The following is a 22,697-nucleotide window of genomic DNA, read 5'->3' as shown; positions in this document are numbered from 1 at the left end:
ATCATAAAAACTCATCTTGGAATCTGAGGTGGTCAGTCTTGATACTTTCTTACACTATAGTGCAGGTATACATGGTGGTTTTGGGTTTTTTTGCTGCTTTATTTAATGTTCCAATACTTAGTAAGTACATGAATTATCCATACAAAATCAAATTTCATAAAAGACTAAAAGATCTAAGGTGAAATCTTGCTTCCACTTGCTGATGGCAGTGAGAGTTTTCCCATGGATATCAGGGGGCCAGAATTTCATGTTATTATTTTTTTTTTAGATATAGCCTCTTCTATAGGTGGAATTTGTTATTAATTTTTAAGGATATAGGAAGTACAAAATACATTGATTTGAACTAAGGTTTCTCTTAACTGCTCATCATTCGCCTACAGAACACAGCGCAGCATGAGTGGTCCTTTTGCACCAGGGCTGGAGATCACCTCTAAGTTGTTTGCAGTATCCCATGATGCAAAACTGCTCTTTAGTGGAGGACACTGGGACAATAGCATCAGAGTGACATCTCTTACAAAAGGCAAGCTGATTGGACAGCACATCAGGCACATGGGTTAGTAACAATTTATTTTGTGAAATGAAAGGTTTTATGCATTGTACCTTGATGTTTGGTCTTTTCTGGAAAGAATTATAGCCAGTGCACTTCGGCAGACAAGCACAGCAGTTATAAAGGAATGGCAGCATAAGGACAGAAGAATACTTGAACCATGATTATACGTAAATACTGGAGCATGACTTTTTACTTTTTGTAGTGATGGTTTAATGTAGTTTCAAAGTAAGACTTGACAGCTGGTTTTAGGTAGCAAAGCTGATTAAATCAGGTTGGTACACCTGGCTGTACAATGACTTCATTGTTAATACAATCTCATCAGCTGTTACCACAGTGGAACATTTCATACTGACTGAAAATCAGAATACATTGTTGACATTTTGCATGCATATTGTCACTCTGTGGGAAAATAATCTTAAATATCTCTGCACTAACTTCCAGTTTTCTTTCCTTTATTTAGACATTGTGACCTGCTTGGCAATAGACTACTGTGGAATTCATTTAATTTCAGGCTCCAGAGATACTACCTGTATGATATGGCAAATAGTTCAGCAGGTGGGTTATTTAGGCATACTCTGAGAAGCAGTTTCCGAATGCTTTTTTTGGTGCTTCTCTGTTTTGCTATGGTGGTTTATTGATTTACTTTCTTTCAGGTTTGCAGGGAGGATAGTCCACTAAAATTGATTAACTTAGTAATTTTGTTACTCCCTTCGTTTTCTGTGTTTGAAATATTCACTATATACATTAGTAACTGTATAGCTGAAGTACAGTATTTTAGAGGCACTCTTAAAGATTTCCTAGATTATTTTCAGGATAGGCAAATATTATTCCCCATTGTACAGATGGAGGAATGGAAGAAGAGACACACTAGTTAGGACTACTGGAATTAGTCAGAACAATGTTTATAGTTGAGGATTTTTACATTTCTAGGCTGCTGTTCACTCCAGTAGTTGCTTTGTAGCATTGCATTTCCTGTGTGGGGAGTACTGATGACTGCTCTAGGAGTTAGCAAAGACAACGCTAGTCTGTTACCTGGGTTTACGCTGGTGTTTTAGAATTCTTTAATAATGGTCTTGTGCTGTCACACAACAAAAGTGGTTGTGGGATGCACGTGCGTACTTACGCTCAAACGTGTGGCCATTTCCAGTGTTATGCATTTTAAATTTACATTTCTGATTGCTGCATTACAGATACACAAGTAGGATTAACTGCAGGGGGAAGCTGTCATGTTACGGACAGTATATTTGACCATGTCACCTTGTTATTGAACTGAAGTCAGCACATTGAACCAGTACAGTGGTGCATAACTGCATGTGTTTTTGTGGAAGCTGTTTTTATGGTGGGAGTATTTATAATTCTTTCAAGAAGTGCTTTGTACCAATGGTGTGTGGTCATAAAGGTTAGACTTCAGTGCTCACAACAGTATTTTGTTTGTCTCGAGTGTGGATAAATGTTGGAAATTTTTTAGTTTATTCATCTTTTCAGTGTGAGTTAAATAAGTCATCCTTTGGAGGTTATCTTTGTTTAGAATTGCTTTTTTGTAAGATTGTTAATGTATTTTTTTATTTAATGAATACATACATGATGCTGTATGTATTGTAAATTCTTCTTATGAGAGTTTTATCTTCGTCTTTATAAAGTGACAGCGATGGCCTGCATACTGTCACTTCTGTTCTACTTGTCTACTCTGCATCGTCATCTTCTTTCCCAGCTCTGTGTTTTGACACTCGTTCCACATTCCTGCATGCTTCAGGCTTTCGGGGCTTGATTGGCAGTCAAAATTCTATCAAAGAAATGAGAATAAAGAATTCTCTGCAGGACTATTTACTGTACCTTCTCTCTAAGCACAGGTCTTGCCTTAGAACTGGTTTGAGAATAAGTCTATATGTGCTGACGGTACACTCACTGGAACAAAAGTACTAAATAATTTTGACACCCTGCAATCGTGGGAAAATTACTATTTTTAATGAGCATTATTGCAAGATTTCTTTTGTGTATCATGCTACTAGTAGTCACTGAGAAGGATTATTTCCTTAGAAAATGGAACAGAGTTGCTGTAATTTTAAGCAAAATAGTTTTCAGCTTCGTTAAGCTTGGCTGTGAAGATAGTGCTTAATTCCTGGGTAAACTGTAAGAACTGAACAAGCCCAGACACACAGGAGAAGACAAAGCAGGTGGATGGTGAACAACTCCTGTTAGGACTGCTCGCTGTCATTCTTGAGCATCTGGACATCTGAAGGGATAGAAACGAGTCAGCTAAGTAACTGTCTTTCACGTCCACATAGTAACTGTATGTTCATTCATTTATTTCAGTAAATAGGGCTGCTGACATAAAAGGCAATAAATTGAAATTGGAATGGGTGAGTTATGCCTTTGATTTTGGCCTATGTCAAATATACATCTCACGCAATCGATACTTGGAGATACCAGAAATTTATTTTTTGTTTGTCCTTCAGCTGCAAGAGAATGTGTCATTGCACTTTTTGTTACTCTCAGGGAGGAGTGCCTGTAGGCCTGGCACCTAAGCCATTACAGATCCTTTATGGGCATACTGATGAAGTTTCGAGTGTTGGCATCAGCACTGAACTGGATATGGCAGTGTCAGGATCCAGGGTAAGCATCCTCATACTTTTCTCTTTTTTGCCTCTTCTCTGGTCAAATCATAGAGGATGTTTGAAGTTGATTAGGAAGAATACAAAAAATGTGACTATTTCACGATTTTTTTTTTCAGCCTTGCGCATCAAGGAGATATGTGCCATTTCCCTTGCTGCCTGCTTAAATCAGACTGTCCCAAACTGCTCTGCACAGCATAGGCCTCAGCTAACAGTGTTGTGTTATTCTGCACAGATGAGCTTTAATATGTGTGGGCTTATTTGGAGATTTTAAGCTTCTCATAGAAACAATTCTGTGCCAGCTTCTTCCCTGCTTCTTTAACCTTTAAGGTTCTGTGCAGCTTACTCATCATGCTCTACCTTACTGTAATACACTGGCAAGCTGCTGAACTCTGAATCTGTACTGCACATAATGCCTACTCGTAAATGTGACCTGTGAAATGGCTGATTTATATAAGCTGGAACATAGGAGGTTTCGATTAAACATGAGGAAAAACTTCTTCCCAGCAAGGGTAACAGAACACTGGAACAGGCTGCCCAGAGAGGTTGTGGAGTCTCCTTCTCTGGAGATGTTCAAAACCCGCCTGGACGCGTTCTTGTGTGATCTGATCTAGGTGGTCCTGCTCAGGCAGGGGGATTGGACTAGATGATCCTTTGAGGTCCCTTCCAATCCCTAACATTCTGTGATTCTGTGTGATTTGCTACCTATCCTTCCCCTCTTAGCCTGCTTGCATTTGTTTTCTAACATGCCTGTAGTACATGGCCTTGAGGGGAAGGCTTCTTTGTGTAGAGTTCCTAATGCTCAGGAGTCTTGATCTCCAGTTAAGGATTTAAGTGCTTTCAAAACATTCCCTCTGTATTTAGATACTCTTTCTGTGTGCTGTGGTAACTTACCTGCTAAGTAAGAACTTATCTACATTTGGTCACTGCAGGATGGGACTGTTATTGTCCGCACTATCCGGAAAGGTCAGTACGTGAGGACTTTGCGGCCGCCTTGTGAGAGTTCTCTCCTGCTGACTGTTCCAAATCTGGCTGTGTCCTGGGAAGGCCATGTAGTTGTCCACACCAGCATAGAAGGAAAGACTACTCTTAAGGTACTTAGGTTCATGGAGTATCTCTGTTTCTTTCACCGAAGACTTTAATCATAAATCTACCTAACTTCATCCTTATTTCCTAAAGTAATGAGGCTTTTTGAGCATGCTGTGTGTGTTTCCTTATTTATTTTTTTGTTTTGCTAGCCAATTTGAGTGAAATTTGATTAAAAGATAAATCACAGGCATACTGTGCTCCTGTAAGTTTCCTGAAAGTCTCCAAACACCTGCAAGGAAGATGCCCAAGCCTGTGCTAATGAATCTTCCTGGGAGAGCTGCTTTAAAATGGAAAACTAGGGGAAACAAGTTCCACTGTGCACAAAAACAGAGGCCTATAAGTGGAGTAGTAAGTTCTGGGTGCAAGATGCCCAGTGACTACACTGATTTTTCTTAGTTTTAGATTGGAGAGATAGACACAAGGTTCATAGTATAGCTTATTCTGTCTCTTGAGTAGCAGTGTAGTTGCTTTAATAAGGGTAAAGCTGTTACAATTTCTATGAGTATGAGAAATTTCTTAGCAGACAAATCTGTTGGTTGTAGGTAGGCTAGCTGCACTGGGAAGATGGGGAGAGAAGAGGCCGAGGTATTGTTAGGCTGGAAGAACTTAAGATAGTTGTGTTAGCTGCGTCTTTAATCCATCAAGAATTCATTGCCTTGTGCAGAAAATACTTGTAGATCTAGCTCAGTGGAAATTTACCTGTTTCCTTCTGCTTTTCAGTTTGGGGTGAGGGGAGGGTGGGTGGCAGCAGGGCTGAAGATAGGAGTGCTCTCTTCCTTTCTTGTTTCTTAACAAAAACCCCTATAAAATAGGAACCTGTCCATTAAATCCATGGATGTTTCTAGAAAATTTGGAATTGATTAATTAGATGGATAAGTAAGATGTTACCATGTTATATCGAGAGGCAACGAGAGGTAACTTCAAAAAATTACATACAGGACCTGGTATACATACACATAGCATATAGGCTTGGTGCTCTTGTATCATTCAACAAGGAAACTGTTGTCAGCAATATTATCTGTGGGTTATTGTCCACATTAGCTCCTGTTATTGAGCTAAAGATACAAATAATACAGTCTTAATCCAGTCAGTCCTCTGTGACAGATTTATTTTTGATCTATTCAGGATAAGAATGCATTACATCTCTATTCTGTCAATGGAAAATACCTGGGTTCTGAGACTCTGAAGGAGGAAGTGTCAGATATGTGTGTGACTGGCGAGTATATCGTGATGGGCAGCTTACAGGGATTTCTTTCCATACGAGATCTCTACAGGTAATGTACCACCATCAGTAGTTTGTTATTGAGATGCAAATGTAAAGGCTTATTGAGAAATGACTGTGTAACATGGACTTTGCTTGGTGCTGTTGGTGGTAGCCACTGCTTTTCTCTGTGCTCCTGAAAAAACTCTTTTGGAGGGAACTAAGAGAGAGAAAAGAAAAATGAGAGGTTGTACCAGACCCCTTTCTTCCCAGGCATTTATCCCTTTTATATACCTAGAACCGACAGAATTTAGGAAGAGCTGTGTCTGACGTTTGCAAGCTGTGATTATCCCTGTGTCTAATTAGTTACTGAGAACTTAGCAGCAACTGCAGGATCAAGCCTCATTTAGTTCTGCACTGAGTTTTGAATTGCACTTACTGCTACGCTCTGTAGAGCTCCACTACTCCTCAGATTGGGAGTGATCTTTGTCACTGAGGCGGTTGCAGGACTAATGTTACTGTTCTTCAGTGAAAATGTCTTAATTTACTGACTTACTCATCCATGCCTTTTCTGGTTATTAGAGCTCTGATCTGGGATACAATTAGATCATTCCTTAAGAGTTTACAATAATTGAAATTGCAAACTGGATCCTTGAGAAGCCATGTTTTGTACTGCGTCCTGTGGACAGCAATTTCAACTGCGGCGTGATTCTTTGCAGCACGTGCAAACAAATACATGATGTGCTTTCTCTGTGTGCTTCTTGTTCTTTTCAGCCTCAGTCTGAGCATCTCCCCTTTAGCCATGAGACTGCCAATTCATTGCATTTCTGTCACCAAAGAGTATAGCCACATCCTTGTTGGTTTGGAGGACGGCAAGTTGATTATCGTTGGTGTTGGCAAGCCAGCAGAGGTAAAACCCACCATCAAGAACTTTTTCTACCGAACAGTGGGAAGTTCATTTATTTCTGCTTTCCAGTTGAGCAAGAGGTCTTCTCTGTGGCAGGGTAAATTTAAGAGCAAGTTTCAGTTTTCAGTGGGAAAGAAATAACTTTTGAGACCGCTCTACTGAAGTTTCTCATTAAGAATCAAAGGTACATAGGGATCGCAGACGGGAAGCTCAGCTGAACTAACTTCCAGACTTTATCACTCACATCTGAATAAGCAAAGTCATAGTCACTAACCTTTTCTGAACGTGATAGTGTTATCAGCCACTTCTTGATGAAATAATTTTCCAGAAGAAATTGGAAATGAAAGAGAGCAAACTACTTACTTTCTTTATGTTTTCTGTCAGATATCTTTTAATATGCCTTGACTGACATTGGGGAAAAAAACCCACCACTTCTTTCTGTTAAGAGTCTCTAATTGCAGTGCACAAAGAATCACTTGTGTAGGTTCCCAATGTGCTCTGTGCTCCATATGGTGAATATAAACTTGTTGGTACTGCATATGCAATATCAAATACAGAGCATCCATCTGTCAAATAGCTATGCCCAGTGTTTCTTGTGCAAAACATAGGTTTTTGCTTTAAGTACTTCTTGTTATGACTTTCAGAATACTTGAGTTAGCTTAAACCTGCTTCTCTTTATAACACAATCTCCATTGTGCTGCAGTGTATTTATTTGAAAATGTGATTATCACTTTTGCATGACCTTTAGTACATGCCAGAAAAGTGTGTCTTAATTTAATTTTATATTTGATTGTGAAAACAGAGCTAATTTACTTGCCAGTATTTTAAAATGTTTTAGCCAGGCAATACATAGTTTCATATTTGAAACAAGCTTCACACAACGGTAGTCTGATTTTACTTGCAGCAAATGAGGAGGGGAGGTTTCCACTAACTTCCACTTGGACAGTTTTGTCTACTGTAGAATTGACAAAGAGCTGCTTATGATGTGGTTAAACATATGTTTGTAACAGCAGTTTTAAAGTCACTGTCATTTCTAAGCTTCCTATTCTATAGAAAAGTTTTTTTTTGTAGGCTGAAATTTATGTATCTCATTAGACTGAAGGCTTTTTGTTTCCTTTTTTTCAGTTCTTAGTTACATCTGTTTTTCTAACTATGAACTGAAAGTGTTGCTTCAAAGACTGGATTCCCTTTATGAATCTAGAGGCTTTCCAATTACTTTTTTTTTTTTTCAGGATTTTCTGTTTATCATTCAGATGATCTGCAAGCTTAATATCCATGTAAATAGTTTTTTTTTAAAAAAAAGCACAAACATATAAGGAACAATGTTATGTCCCAGATTTTCTAGTTTTCTATAACGGTATCAATCAATATATTTGAAAAGTGTGTGTATGTGGAGTACTTATTTGTTGGTTGATTTATTTGTAGTTTGGAAGGAATATATTGATTACTAGAATTTTGTCCTTACATGAAGGACAGCGTTGTAGTTCTGGCTTTTGGTGGTGATGCTGATCCTTAGGATAAAGGGAGAGACCGACCTTCTTTATTGTGCATAAAGTGAAATGCTGCTTGGTATTAAGATTGGCCTTTAGTGTTTCTGCATTGACAGTATCCGGTATGAAGCGAAGTGTAATAAATGTTTTTGTAGTTTTAACAGTTGCTTAGCTGTTGGGGATGTTGCAGAAGTCTGAGGGATTACCACCTGCTAGTGTTAATTCCTGTCAGCACTGTGCCTTTTCTAGATCACTGCTGCTGTGATGATACAGTTCTTAAGCATGCCTAATTCGTAGTGCTAACTGCTGGGAACTGTTGTCAAACTTGTGCTGTTAAGGCATGCATCTCGTTCATTAAACTGCAAGGGATTTCATAACCTGATCAGCTGCCAGGCTGATCACTACTGGCCAATCATAAGCCTTGTGCTTAAGGAGTAAATTAAAGCAGTTTCTTACAAATTGTTGTCAGATTGCAGACCTACCAGGTGCTGGATTTAATGTGGCCTCTGGTTGCTTGCTATCTGTCTTTACTTATGGAATATTCAGTATTAATTATTTCTGGTTTAAATTTTAATCTGAGCACTTCACTCGGGATCTTTGGGAGACTGGATAAATTTGACACCAGGAGATAATGTTTCTCTCTTTCCTTCATTCTGCCATCACTGCCTTGCATTTTGGTTATCTTTTCCTTTTCGCTTCTAGCAATTTCTGTTTGAAATCTCTAAAATAAAATGTCCTTTCTGCTAATTTGGTTCACTTTTGCTTGACATTCACCTCTTTTTCCCTTCCTACCAAAATAGCAATCTAAACGCTGTTTCGAAGCCATTTGAAATAGGTTAAGTATTAAATACGTTACTTGGCAATATCCTTTTAACTGTTCAAAATCAGAGAAGACTGTGATTAGTGTTTTGTCTGTTGTTTTTGTCGATCCCAGAATCATCCCTAAGTGTAACTTTTGTTTTCAAATTATTTTTTGTTGTAATTTTGTTTATGCAGTACATTGTAGCGTCTGCATTTCACCAGAATCAGTGTCTGAATTCTTTTAATTTATCCACCTTATCCCTTCCCCCCTCCTTTTGTTTCTCTGAATTACTTTTGAACAGATGCGCTCAGGTCAGCTTTCCCGAAAGCTGTGGGGATCAAGCAAACGGCTCAGCCAGATTTCATCAGGAGAGACTGAATATAACACTCAAGATTCCAAGTGATTGCTGCTCCTACCATCTCTCCTGGATTCCAGAAACGTGTTTAATCTTTTGGTCATTTTAAATGTATATCTCAACTTTCAGGGGCTTGATTCTTAAGTCTGTTGAAGATGAACCCATGGTAGAGGTATAGTAATAAGCACATGTATTCATGCAAGTTAGCTTGCTTGCATATTTTTCCTAAACTGTGTGGACTTGGTCACAAGAGAATCCCTCTCTAAATAGCTGCTAAAACTGTGTTTCAGAAAAAAAGGAAAGAAGAAAAATCCAAACAAAAAAAGCCTCCAAACCTAAGCTTGCTAATTGAATTTTAGATAAGTAGCATTTGATTTAAAGCTGAATAGGGCCAGATGCTCCTTGATCACAAAGAAGATATTTGGCTTTGCTTTAACAGCATTGTAATTCCCCAACAGTAAATTAAAATTCTGGCAGTTGCAGTGGTCAGATTTGAAATTGAGATAGCTGACAGTTACGACCTTTTCAATATGTTTTTTAGCCCAATGAACAATTTATTGCAATTTGTTCCTCTAAATGGCTGCTGCTATCTTCTTTTGTGTAGTTCCAGTTTTAGTCTGTTCTGCAAGGAACGTCTGTGTTGCACTACTTGATTATCAGAAATTGTTTAAAGTACAGACATGAATAACTTCAAAAGAGTTGAAGGTGATGAAGGAGCTGAAAGAGGTAGGAAATACTTGCTGCTGAAAATTATTTCTATTGTTAAGTATACTAAGACATACACTAAGAAAACCCATAATATATTTAATATCTTGAAGAAATACAGAGGAAGAATCAGTATCTGTATTGGTCAAAGATCAGTCTGCTTCATTAGTAAGGCAACTCCTACAACAAAAGATAAATTTCCACTTCAAAATCATTTAAACAACATTGAAGCACAATTTAATTAAATAGCACCTGTTTGTTTCTTGGCTTGGTGTTCATCAAACCAGTTGTTAGCCATATTTTATTTTCTGTAAAAACAAGCAGGGAAACAGATAATGTATCCATTTTCAAGATGCGTTTGAGACCTGGGAAAGAAAATATCAAATGTGCGCTATATCCAACAGAATAGTTATGGGTTGTACGCTATATTTTAGAGAAGCCGTTACTGAATTTTTTTGGTTTAATGGTACGTGATGATAGAAGGATGTGTGTTTTCCTATCGTTCTGATATTTTTATAATGTTAATGATTTAAATGATAAACCCCATACTGTTAGAAAAGCCTGGTGCTGAGGGAGAAATACGAGTTTTTGGGTCAGCGTGCAAAGGTATGTGTACAAGTGTATATATGTGTGTATGTTTGTGTATATATATGTATATACATGTATGTATGTCTGTTAAGAGGAAAAAATACCATGTGGTGAGGGGAGTATAGGTATAAGGCAGAGCTATAAGTGATTGTTTCCTAGTATGTTGCCTTTCGGCTACCCCTTTCTTCCCTCTACCATTACTTTTCTTGTTATTTTTATTTATTTATGGAAATGAATGTGTGTTGTACCTCCTATAAATGTTATCAGATATTCCCTGTGGCTGGGGAGCTGTTGAACTACCTGAGGAACTCCGTAATGTAAAATCTCATTTCATTAACTTTTAGCACAATATTTATTAACTTTGTAGAAATAGTAGTACCTCCTTACTCTGCAAAAGGATAATCTTTACAAGTTCGGTTAATTTCATTAAAACTTTTTTCTCCTCAATTTCTTTACTGGAAAAAAAAAAAAAAAGTCCCTCTTAATGACTGATTAATGTGCTGTGTAAAGAAAGTTGCATTGCTTTTTCTTAACTTTTGTAAATGAAATAATAAATCAGACTAGTGAACAAGTGGGTCTATGCATAGTTGCAATATTCTAACTAATCACTGTGACAGACTGGATCGTCTGGAAAGTTAGGAGAAAATAAGAATTATTTCCTGAGTCACTTGCCAAGAGAGCATTAAATTTCCAAAAGTAGAGCAGTGTGTTTTTTTGCACTTCATGTATGTAGAAAAACCACATCCCATATTTTCAAATAAGCTATAGAGAAGTGAAAAATACTATTTTTAATAAATTACATATCCAGTAAGAATACCAAGGATACTCTGGAAGTACTAAATGTGTATATAAGAATGTGAAGTATGTTTGTCCATTATGATTTCATGAAGAAGGGATTTCAGGGGAGCTCTTTCGAGAGTAGTTTAGAAGAATTTCAGCTCAGAATGTGAGATTTTTCTGTTATGGGAAGTTGAAAAAAGAACTCGTTTGGGGCATTGAGTTGATGTTTTTTATCAGCATGCATATATGTTCTGTTTAAATGCATATATGAGTGTGTTTACTTGCAGGGGAAGGGGGTAGGAAATTATGATGTTTCAGGCTGGCAGAATCAAGTGGAAAAATTGAGAAGATAGGTCTTTTGTAGGGTTTGGTGAGAGCATAGTTTTCTTTTTGTCACTGGCAGAGAGTGGTTCGCATAAGGGTTTGAAAGCATCCTACTGTGGGTTAGGTATGTTTATACAACAGTTGAATTAATGTTTTTAGTAGTTTAATATTAAACTGACACAGTGTATTCAGTATTCTTTAAATAAAATATAATGTAGTTGCAATAATTGAGGAAGAAAGAGTTTTTGGTGAAGAGCTTTGACATTTGAATGCTATCATTTCAGTTCATCACAAGCATTAGGTGATAGCATTATCATCACAAATATCTGGGGACAGTTCTTGGGCTCTCAAACTTGAGGCTAGTCTGTGCTCTGCACAAAGCAGCAGCAGTAGAATGAGGAGAGGAACAGGGTGAGCTCAGAGCTGCTTTATGATCTACACAGAATGGCAACATCTTCTGCCTTTGTATCTTTTATCTGGTCCTTGAGGATGGGAGGTGGAGGTATACACCGTCACATGCTTAGCGTTCTTGCCAGAGGCTCTCTGGAAAGACCCCCATAGGTTTGACGGTCTGCACTTTGCCTTTGTCGAAAACCAGCTTTTAATAAAAGATATAGGTGGTAGGTGTGAGCATTAGCTGGTATTTTGGGGTTTTAACTTATTTGTATAAGTCGTCTTAAAGTAGAAAATAATCCTTTTGATCAGCTGTTTAGGTTGGTTGAATTGCAGTCTGCTATGCAGTGCACTGAATTAGTGAACTGACTTTCATAATTCTTTGATTACCTCAAGTCAATAAAGCTTATGATCACCTTTATTTTTCGTGTAGAACAATACACGTTGGTGAAATAAGATTCTCCTTTGGTTTTGAACTAGGATTTATTTAAGTATAAACTGTGAGATGAGACAATTCTGATTAGGAATTCAGAATAAACAAGTCTTAAGCGACAGTTGTTTCATAACACTACGTTTGTCAAGACCTTGGTGGTATCTTCTTACATTTATTTTTTGGAACAACTCTAATAATATTGATCAAAGTTTAAGATATGCTTACCTTTGAAGCTGAGTAAGTAAGTAGGAGTGTAAATACATATGTCTCTCTCACTAAAAGAAACTGAAAAATTACTCTCTCTTCATGCCTGTATATAAATGAGATCAAGTAGTTAGCAGTATTGAGGAACTTCTTCCTAGCAGAGTTTTGAACTTGCATACGAAAGGATGGTATTTAGAAGACATCTCTCCTTTATTTCAAGTGAAATGTTTGTTAAATTTCTCTTTATCAATTTACTTATAATTCTTGGTGGCATTTTTAGTTGTCTTTTTTATCTGTAGTGAAGAATCTCATCCAGTCCGCGCAGTTTTTGTGCTATATGAGCATTCAGAAAGAGAAATGTTTGCTCTTCAAGTTGACATCTGACATATGCAAATTATTCTGTATCAATATACTTGTTATTTAATACTCGCTCATAGGATATCTATAAACCACATCTATCATCCATGTACGTTGCCAACACCAGCATAAAATAATAATCTCAACCTTAAATTAACTGCACTTCTCCTGATGGTTAGTAAACATTGTGGAAGTTAGGTTTTAGGAAGCCTGTTTGATTTTAAAAAGAAAAAAAACCCCACAATTAATGCCCTCACACACACACACACGTTACAATTGTTTTGCTAATCTGCAACACTTATACAAACGAGCTTTTTCCCCCCTGGTATACCTTAGATCATTAATATTATCACAAAACAGGTTTATCAAAGTCTTCATAGGCTTTAAACAGTCTGATCAATTTGTTGCTTTAGAAGGATCCTCTTTAAAGTTGTATTTCTGTGTCCTTTAAATGAAGTGCAAAGTTTCTGCACTGTGAAAATTCTGTATGGAACTGGTAACAGTTTGCTTCAAGATAGTCCTGCAGGAGTGATAAATTTATTTCTATTTATAATGCACAATAATTAGGTAGGTCTTTTAACTCTTGCCTTAGTCAATGGGAACTGTATACCTCACTTCCCGAGATCGTATCTCCCTCCTCCCAGTTTCCTGTGCAAGTCTTTCCCAATCTTAATTAATAAAATCATTAGAAAATATACATGCAGCAACCAAATGCTTCATAAAGCTTTTACTGTGTACGCGTATTTAAAATATGTATCTATATACAGATTATGGTATGGTAGGGAGCTTTAGAGCTAGGGAGTGGAGTAGAGGAGGTGTCAGCCTCCTTCCGCTCCTACACCGGGAGTCTGCGTAGACGTTTGCTCTGCATTGTTACCTGAAGGCACCCCTCTCTTCCACTGTTAAAGGCACCTTGCTGGCTAGGTTAGATGCTGAGGCTAGGTGCTGTGAATTTTTTTTTCTTTCCTTTCAAATAATTAACAAAAAAAAGCATATATAAACACATACCCTAATGTGAACCTAACGCCTGATCTAATGAATACTGTTCGATGAAAGCACTACACAGGATTATATTTATTTTGGCGGAAGTTCAACCATGTGCTTCATTGCTTTCTAGAATGGGCCCCTTTGTGCTTTCTGGCTTGAAAGCTATGTAGGTTTCAGCTGTAAATATGACACTTGTTAGTAGTCTCCTTTTGGGGAGAGTAATAGTTTTTGTGCAGTCATATGCATGTGGGTCCATTGTATACCAACGTTAGACTCAACTGAAGTGTTGGGAAGATATCTTTCCTTCCCTCCCAAGGAGCCAAATTCTCTTTATTATTACTAATTGCCCTTGTTAGTACATACTTTTAAAAGAAGCAAGGTTTTTCTGAAAAGCTACTGCGGTTTAAGAAAAAAAAAAAAGTAAACCACTATTGTCCCCTTCTTCACTATTGCAGTCATCAGATGCCTGATTGCAGAAATGCCTCTGAGTGGCAGCATAGCATGCTTGGCACAGTTTGAGTTGAGTGCTATTCATCTCACTGCAGTCTTGAACATCCCATACCTGAGGAACTGCTTGTAGTGCTTAATCAAAGATATCCTTTGCTTGGTTTGCACCTTTTTGCTGTGCATCTGTGGAAGAAAAGTGGTGTGTCATTCTTCTAGTTACCATTTACCCAAATGGCTCAGATGAAATAGGTGTTTCACTTCTTTTCTTCAGGAGAGATTTCCTCCAGGAGTATGTTCTTTCTATTTTTGTCTACTGGACTTAGGAAATTTAGAAAGTTATTTCCAGAGCTTAGGTCTGTGATTATACTCGGCGTGGACACAATTTCATAATACATCTTCTGTCCCAGAAGCATGGTTGTCAGTATAGATTATGGTTTAAAGCTGCTGAGGTGTTTTGAGATTGAAACGCAAAACATCCAGGCATTATCTATCATAGATCTAACTGAACTTAGAGGCCACTTGTTTATTTAGCTTCCTGTGTAGTCAGTATTGTCCTCGTGAGGGAGCCATGTTTTTTGCCTTGAAGTAACTTTTAAAAATAAACTTAGTCTTGCACCTGACAGTAATGCTTTAGTCATGCATAGCTGTAAGCTGTTGTGTAAAGAAAGCTATGAGGGGAAAAAAAATTTTTTCAAGGAAAACTTGTAACGTGTTGTGATTCAACTGTTCACTGTGCAAGAGCAGCTTAATATAAGATCAGAGAAATGCTGCTTTTGTGAGACTTACCTCCCTGTGGTGAGTGTTTTGATGGAAGCTGTGATGCTACTCAGTTTGCTTGATGAATTTTTACTAAAGCTAATGAGGGAATGGAAACAAAGGCCTTACAGCAACAGTTAACCATATCTTCTGATAATTCTGACAGATTGTGCAATTATGTGATTACAAACGGATTTTTAAATGCCAAAAAATGCCTTTTTTAAAAGAGTTAAATGTTAAGTCTGAGGAGTGTTGGAAATATCTGCTTTCAAAAATGAGCCTTCAGGCACTGTAATGAACTTGCTGTTAGTCTTCTGTGCAATATCTTTTTCCCTTCTGGGTGCTTTAAGAGTATACTGTATGTCTTATTTTGTTTTGATCAGTATGTTTTAAGAGTGTGTATATTGGCTAATGATGGATCTTTTTCTGTACAGCATGGTGGAAGATGTTTTAAAATTTTGCACTTTTCTAGGATTTGCAAGTTTGTAACCTGACAATTTTTATCATGCACACTTTTGTACATAATTAGCATTGTATATATTTAACATGAGTCTGAAGCAAATAAAGGTAATTGAATGCATAACTTCTCACTTTATTAATAGTGCAAAAATTAAACTAATAGTGTGGGAGTACACTAAACAAACAATTCTTTCATTTAGCAGGTACAGCTAGGCAGCAGGAACAGCTGACTTGGTGTCCTGTCTTAATTTTTTCAAGTAACTTTTTTTGGTGAGGAAGGAATCAAAGTGGATACTTGAATGTACAGACCCTTTCAGACTAATAGTAGCTATGATTATGTAAGTATTGCAATAAAAATTGTCTTTTTGCTGGGAAGGAGGGAATTAGGGTAGGGAAAAGAGCCCACCAATACATATTTATCTACATTTATAAAGTTCTCCACCCACCCTGGGACTAGAAGCATCTTGTTTCTTCCTCCTCATTATCTCCCATATAGTAACTTTTGCTGCAGAATACGCAAGGCTACAGATTCTGGAGATTACTGTCAATCAAGAGGAAACTGAAATCTGTTCCGGGCTCGTGTTCAGTTGGTTTCTTACCCCTGTAAACAAGACAAACCATGCAGTGAGTTTCAACAGGAGCTAGGACTACTGGGCTTCCATCTGTCACTAGAGATAGAACAAGGCATCCTTGTTCATAACAAGCAAGAGTTTTGACTCCCTTCCTTGCCTGCATGACAAGACATACATATTAGATTTCTTGTTAATGTTCCTATGACTAAAGACATGAGTTCCTTTGTTCTAGAGTTCAGCGCGTTAGGGCCAAACTTCCAGTCTCATGGCCTTCAGTAACAGACCTGACTACTGGGGCTCCTTCTGTGAAGGGTAACTATAGTTCAGAAACATCAGTGAATGTAATGCCATAGCACTGACTGGGTAAGTTAGACATCTTTTGGAGTGCTGTCATACTGCCTGCTCCTTTGGAGCATAAAGCGATATTCCTGTTTTCCCCAGAGAAAAGGAAGCAAGGGATTAAGTAACTTCTGAGGGGATCACAGGCAGCATGTGCCAGGAGTCTAATAGAAGTCAGTCGTCTTTTCTGTCTGAAGGAGGATATCCATTCAAATTCAAATGAAGCATTTACCTCAAAAACAGACGTGCTCCTGTCACTCCTTGCAAGGTGGCTTTGTCTCCTTCCACTAGCAGCATTGCACCTTCCCGCAAGCCCTAGTGTAGGTGGAAGCATTTAATGTTATTTTCAAGCTACTTGAAAGGCTGGAATGCTCATCACAAGCAGGCCAATCTTGGTGCAGCTCGCCACGACTACAAATAAGACTTTCTCACTCACCTATTTCTAACAAAGATGCCAAGACAAAATTAGGTGACTTATCCTGTTTTAGAAGCTAGTTTTCTTGTTTATTTTATTTTTTGCTTTGAAAGAAGGAGAAACTATTAAGGAGAAAAGGAAAATGTGGGTTTTCCACAATTACTTCCACTACCAGCATTCCTAGATCCAGTTTGGGCCAAGCAACAGCCAGCTGGGTTTTTTAGCACAGAAACTTTATACTCCAAGCTGAAGCACAGGGACAGGAAACCCAGAGGTCCCACTTCCCTGTACTACTGAATGAGCAAATTCAGAAACCTACAGAGATTAAAACAAAATGTAAAGTTAAGACAATCTGCAAAAAGATTAAGGGGAGGTGTCTTATTATCTGCATGCACACCACCTATGACAGGACTCCAGGTGTCTAATAGGCACTTTTATTTGTTCTAACCCATTTTCTGCATGTGAGCCAAATCCAAGGCTGAAGCTTGTAGCAAGAACATACCACGGTTCTGTAAGGCTTGTCAGGCAGGGGAACCCACACTGAAAGCTACCAAGAAGGTATTTAAAATGTTTACCATGCTACAGCTATGAGCTTCCTGACTGGGAACTACAACTTACCAGAACTGGAGGGGTGTTTGGTTCTTCATGATATTGACGAATTCTTTCCTCTCTTGTCTCCTGCAATAATGAGTGTAGATTTAGCTGCCTAGGCAGTAAGGTAGGACTTGGAGCTATCCAAGTAGCATGACACCGAGCCAATTTCATAACATTAAACAAAGCAGGCACTTCCTCTCAAGCAGAATGCTTTCATTAGACCAATGTATTGAAGGAAGTGGCAGGTTTGACTTTAATAGACATGTATTTTACCCTTCATCACTAGCAGCAATTGCTGTAGGTTGATCAAACGGAACTCACACAATCCCAACCCTGAAAAGCCCTAAAACTTCCTTCCACTCAATTCATCCACTTCTTTTTAAAAAAAAAAAATAAAAATAAATGCTATCTATATGCTTGCTCTCAGAACAAGAGCACTGAGGAAGGTGGTGGAAGCAAATGCTTGAGATGCCACCTTCATGAAAGAGGGTAGTGAACCATGGATTTCCACTGATTAAATATCTGCTTGTTTGTCCTCAAGTAGGTATTACACTGAGCTCTGCCATGTTTCCTGAGGGTTTGCTGCTGAACTGAGCAACAGTAGTTAAAGAAATCAAACCAGAAGGATTTGTTGGTAAGGAAACACAGGAACACAGCAGGGACTTCGTACACCACAGAGCTTCCAGCCTCTTCTCAGAGAAATAGCGAAAGAGTTATTTATAGGGAAAAGACTGCCTGCTTATCTAGTGACAAGCTGGTTAAATGAGTACCTACAACTTCATCTAAATTCTAGAAGCACACTCTGATCCTCTATCTCTTTGGTGTCCCCTCATTCTTAATACTTCCTCTATCCATGAAGAAATTTTGATTACAAGGAGAAAGTATTTGGGCTGTTAAGAGATGCACCACAGAAGCCGTTCCCTGAGGAATCAGCTCCTTCATACAGTGGAGATGTCAGTCTTTGTGCTTGATGGTTGAAGTGGTTTTCATTCAGCTCTACTAGTGCGTGTGCTTGCTCAGTACTGGGCATTACAGGGTGTGCTCTCTGCAGGGACACTACTACAGGTATTTTATTACACAACACGTTTGCATGCACTCTCAAGATCTCCCTGTTGTGATGGTTCCTTCAGATATATAAGCCTCTTAATATATGTTTAAGTTAGGTCTTCTCAAGCAGCAGGCAAGACAGACTATGGCAGGACTTTCCAGAAACACAGTGAATTGCATCCTAACATTTCCAGTTTATCTCTCTCTTCCCGCCCTGCCCAGATCCATGCCAGGTATGAAGCAACAGTATTTCAGACATTGCAAAGCTTGTTTGTAAAAAACCACTTTGTTTCACCTCAGCAATACTTTTGCCAACTCTTCTTCCCACGCAAAGAAAAGCTTTAGGAGCCAAACGGTGCTGTCTCACTGTCATTTCCAACTGTTAGATGTTGGTTCTATAGCTTTGTAAGGCCTTGCAAATACATGCTATCGTTACACCTCTGCACCCTGGTTACTGTGTTAGCTCTGGCATGCTTTACTTACACCCATGTGAGTGCTTTTAACATCTGGGTCCAGGTAGTGGGGATTAATATTAAAAGGAACTAAACCTAGGGCCTGTAGGGAAGGTGGGTAAACAATTGGCATGTCATTGGTAGTATTGATGCTGATGGTGGCAACATTAGTTCCTGCGCTGGATCCCAGGTAAGGAATCCCATCCTGGAAGACAAAAGCAATGATTAGTGCATTTTCTATCAGTCTCGGAGACTTAGCAATTAGATCAGGCTTAGTTCTTCTAGCTCATCTCACTGCTAACTTTACAGGTGAAAAGCAGAAGAACGAGAATTCAGGTTTTGAGGTGGGCAACAGTTTGTGTATGTCGTGCTTGTCAGAGAACTAGCTGTTGAACATCCTGTACTCAGAACTCTGTGTCCCTATCACAAGAGAGAACTTAACGGGTTGTCAGTGCATATATATATGGGACTGAACTATTAAGAAAGCAGAGAATTATCTATGTTGTAGTGAAAGGAAATATCCGAACTAGTGTTCAACTAGCTTCTGAATAGAGTAGAACATCTGAAGCGGAGTACAATGTTGGCACAACATCAGCTTACCAGTACCATGACCAGCCAGTTTAGTGCTAGTTTACGTATTACTACTAGGTACGTAGTACTATGTACTGTGCTGTACATGGAAAGATTCCACACAAACATGCGAATAATGCTGAACAATTTGTAAAACCAAATAGGTATCTAGGCCTTACTGGGACTCGAAATGTTTTCTGGCTTTTCTGCTCGTAACAGGGACAGAATTTCTGTATATTAAGACCACCTAGCTTACTTTTCTTCTTGGCAGCTGGCCATTTCAAACATACTGTACTTGCATAAATCTGCCTGAAGTCATTTGCAGTTCCACATGGCTAGGGGAACACCTTGTTTCTGTTCTCTTCCATGGATGGTGTATCTTTGCTGTGCCTTACAAGATTCACCAGCCAGAATGGTGCTGCTGACTGGAAAGGGCTCAATGGCACTTGTACCTCTCAATTCCAGGTCAAGGAGGTACCCAAGGTAATTAATTACACCATTTTCAATGTCAACAGGACATTGTTTAAAAGGCATGTATGGATCCAACTCTATTGTACGTTGTCTGACAACTGACAACTTGAACACATATATATTTATTAACAAGATACAAAGTGGACATCTCAAGATGAAAAACAGGGTTTCTGAACATAGAATAAATCCTGCACTGCTCTTCTTCACTGGTACTTTGAGGGGCTTACTTCTAATGTGCTACGCAGCATTGTACATTCCAAGGTACTGTAGTCCCACATCTGGGAAACTGCCCTAGAAAGACAGATTGCTGACCTTAGTCTTTTCAGGCTTCAGTGACTAATGACAGCCTTATTCGGTCACAGATTTCAGTTCACCAGGTTGTATGAGATGGTCCAATGTTTGAAGTATGTTAGAAACAAAGTTGTAGAATCAACTTGGATTTATCTGAACAAAAGCTTATGCGTGAGATCCTGCTGTTCAGATTTGGCCTGAGCCCTGTAGTTTTTACCTCAAGAACTCTTTTCCTGATCTCCTGTATCAGACTGTTGTCATAGAGTGCTTTCAGGAGACGGAATGTGTTCCCACCTCCTGCAGAAAGAGAGCCCAGCTTATTTAACATGCTTTCACCACCAGTTTTAATTGAAGCTTTTACAGACTTGTCAGGCTCAATGATTTCTGTGCTCTATTCAGGGTAGTATCCTGCTTTGAGCAGCAGTAAAACCAGAAGCTGCAGAAGAATAGTTATTGGGCAGGCCCCAGGCTCACGTCTCAAGTCCTTGTAACACTGACACTGGCTGTTTGACAGCGGGCACGGTTCTAATACCCAGAGCATGGTATTAAGACTCAGTTTGAGCACAGCAGCCCTGAATCTTCTTAGACTTGTTAAAGTGATGATACAGCTGTGACAATCATGTTTTTAACACCAAAGTACTGTTCAAATGAATAATTTTAATCTTTGTGGAGATGGAGTTCCACTAATAAATCTCTCCTCCTTCCTTCCCCACCACTAAATTTAGGGTCTTTCTGTTCCAAATTAAAGTACTGTTGTCTGTAGTTTCTAATAATTGCTAGGCCCAACGCTTTTCATTGTTGTCCTACCGTGCCAGCTCTGGGCAGGACTAATGCAGTGCCCCATATAAACCCTCATCAGGGAGCAAGACGTAAAACTTACCAATAAATATTGCTTCAGACTTCCTTACAGCTTCCACTGGGTCAGAAGATTCATGAATGCTGTCCAGCCCATAACCTTAAATGAAAAAGTATTTACCTTTGCCACTTCAGTTTGGAGGAAGAACATGGTATGTTCAACACCCCCTGCCCTCCCCTCCCGAGACAAACGTCTCACCAGCCAACCAGGGAAACTTCAGAGAACTCGACAACACAAACCAGAGTATACGTCCTACAATTAGTGCAGGGCTTCTGCATCGAGCTGTACCAAAGCAAATGTTTGCTTTATGGATATGCGAGCTCAGTGTCTAAAAGCAGAACGTTTCACTCAGCAGGTGCAGGCTGAGGCACAAAGTCCTGCTGAGCATTACCAGCTAACTAAAAAATAAGAGATGGGAAAAAGCTGTCAGTCTTCAGCTTGGCTGTTGAGTCTGAACAGGATGTGCCATCATTGGTCTAGAATTACTAGTACAAATATCTGATCTGAGGAGTTTTTTGTAATGGTTAAAATGTCTGGCTTTGACAGATTTGCCTCACTGGGGTTCACAGAGTACAGGAAGTGCCAGGAGAGCCAGAAGAACATGGACACTTGATAGCAGCAATTTTTCTGCAAGACAAAGAGCAAAGTCTGCTGCCCGGGGAAGTGAGTACTGATTCTTACTACAGTAAGAAGTCCAAAGTTATCCTGAATGGTGATAGATAATAGGTGGAGGTGTTCCTGTAGGCTACTCTGGAAAGATCTTTACTCAGGGTTGCTGTTCATCATAGCAGTACCTGGCTGGCTGAAGTGCATTGCAGTAATGGTCTTAACACCAGCAGTTGCACGGCTTGAGCAGAGGTTTAAGATGTACGGGAAGAAACGTTCCCCCATGTGATTAAGGAGGATAAAAAGATGCCACTTAGTATTTTGTATTTAGAACAAAAACTTCCTCCCTGAAGCGGCTAGAAGTGTTGCAACAAGACTTCTTCCGGAGGCCTCTGAAGCGCGTACTTCCAGGCAGCAGTGGGCCAGCAGTTCCCCGCGGCTCTCACGGCCGCTGCTGACCGGCACCAGCCCAGCTGCCCTCCGCCGCTCGCTGCCGCCCTGCTCCCGTTCGGACCCGCGTAAAACGGACTGGTGCGGAGCCGCTAGCCCGGGGGCGTTCACCGCCTCGTCTCCTCTTACGGCAGCGGTGCGGGGTGCCCGCCCGGGCGCTGCCCGGCGAGGCCGGCCCCTGCGGCACGGCTGCCCCAGCGCGAAGGCGGCGTTTCGGCCCCAGGTGCCCGGGGCACTCGGCGCCCGCGGCGGGCCAGCCTTACCCAAGCTTTCAAACTTCTCCCTCGCGGTCCGGGCGTAGGCGTCTCGGTCGTGCAGGGCGTAGGGCACGAACAGCACCCGCTTCACCTTCCTGCGAGGAGAGAGGTGGGAGAGCGCTCAGAGCCGCGGCGGCCCGGGGCGGGCCCCCCAGCCCCTGCGCAGCGCTTACTCCCCGAGGAAGCTCTTGATGTGCTGCTGGCAGTGGCCCAGGTACCCCCCTCCGTGCAGGGTGGAGTTGGAGACCAGCAGCAGGCGCCGCGGGCCCCCCATGCCGCCCCGCGCCCTGCCCCGGGCGGTGCGCGCAGCCCGGCCCGGCCCGGCCCGCCCCTTCCTG

At 39.9% G+C, this 22,697-nt stretch overlaps 2 protein-coding genes across 6 annotated transcripts in view; one reads left to right on the top strand and one right to left on the bottom strand.

The window, feature by feature from the left end:
- The window catches only part of NBEAL1 (neurobeachin like 1), a 94,419-nt gene extending 78,911 nt beyond the window's left edge, over positions 1–15,508 (top strand). The window contains exons 49-55 of one of the 5 annotated variants that reach the window (XM_086615311.1): positions 381–553; positions 1,011–1,105; positions 3,047–3,163; positions 4,095–4,256; positions 5,377–5,525; positions 6,227–6,362; positions 8,953–15,508. In XM_086615311.1, coding sequence (XP_086471437.1) covers positions 381–553; positions 1,011–1,105; positions 3,047–3,163; positions 4,095–4,256; positions 5,377–5,525; positions 6,227–6,362; positions 8,953–9,054 — 934 coding nt within the window. In that variant the 3' untranslated portion in view covers positions 9,055–15,508. The other 4 variants (XM_086615310.1, XM_086615314.1, XM_086615312.1 and 1 more) reach the window with 4 other exon arrangements.
- Positions 15,509–15,551: 43 nt separating this feature from the next.
- LOC104374519 (alpha-aspartyl dipeptidase) lies at positions 15,552–22,639 on the bottom strand. Its single transcript, XM_086615317.1, has 8 exons — positions 22,533–22,639; positions 22,366–22,454; positions 21,071–21,145; positions 20,408–20,487; positions 18,890–19,063; positions 17,384–17,443; positions 16,583–16,665; positions 15,552–16,040 (listed from the first exon to the last, which is right to left on the bottom strand). The coding sequence occupies exons 1-8, from the start codon at positions 22,631–22,633 to the stop codon at positions 15,962–15,964; spliced, it is 741 nt and encodes a 246-aa protein (XP_086471443.1). The 5' UTR covers positions 22,634–22,639; the 3' UTR covers positions 15,552–15,961.
- Positions 22,640–22,697: the final 58 nt, after the last annotated feature.

The sequence above is a fragment of the Tauraco erythrolophus genome, chromosome 8, assembly GCF_009769465.1.
Source record: "Tauraco erythrolophus isolate bTauEry1 chromosome 8, bTauEry1.pri, whole genome shotgun sequence".
Lineage (NCBI taxonomy): Eukaryota > Metazoa > Chordata > Aves > Musophagiformes > Musophagidae > Tauraco > Tauraco erythrolophus.
This window is presented reverse-complemented; position numbering and strand designations above follow the sequence as displayed.

Coding starts and splice junctions, on each gene's coding strand:
- LOC104374519 (XM_086615317.1), bottom strand. CDS start 22,633: ATGGGGGGCCCGCGGCGCCTGCTGCTGGTCTCCAACTCCACCCTGCAC. Junction 22,455..22,532: donor ATCAAGAGCTTCCTCGGGGA/GTAAGCGCTGCG, acceptor CTCTCCTCGCAG/GAAGGTGAAGCGGGTGCTGT. Junction 16,041..16,582: donor GGAGCACGTCTGTTTTTGAG/GTAAATGCTTCA, acceptor TCTTGTTTACAG/GGGTAAGAAACCAACTGAAC.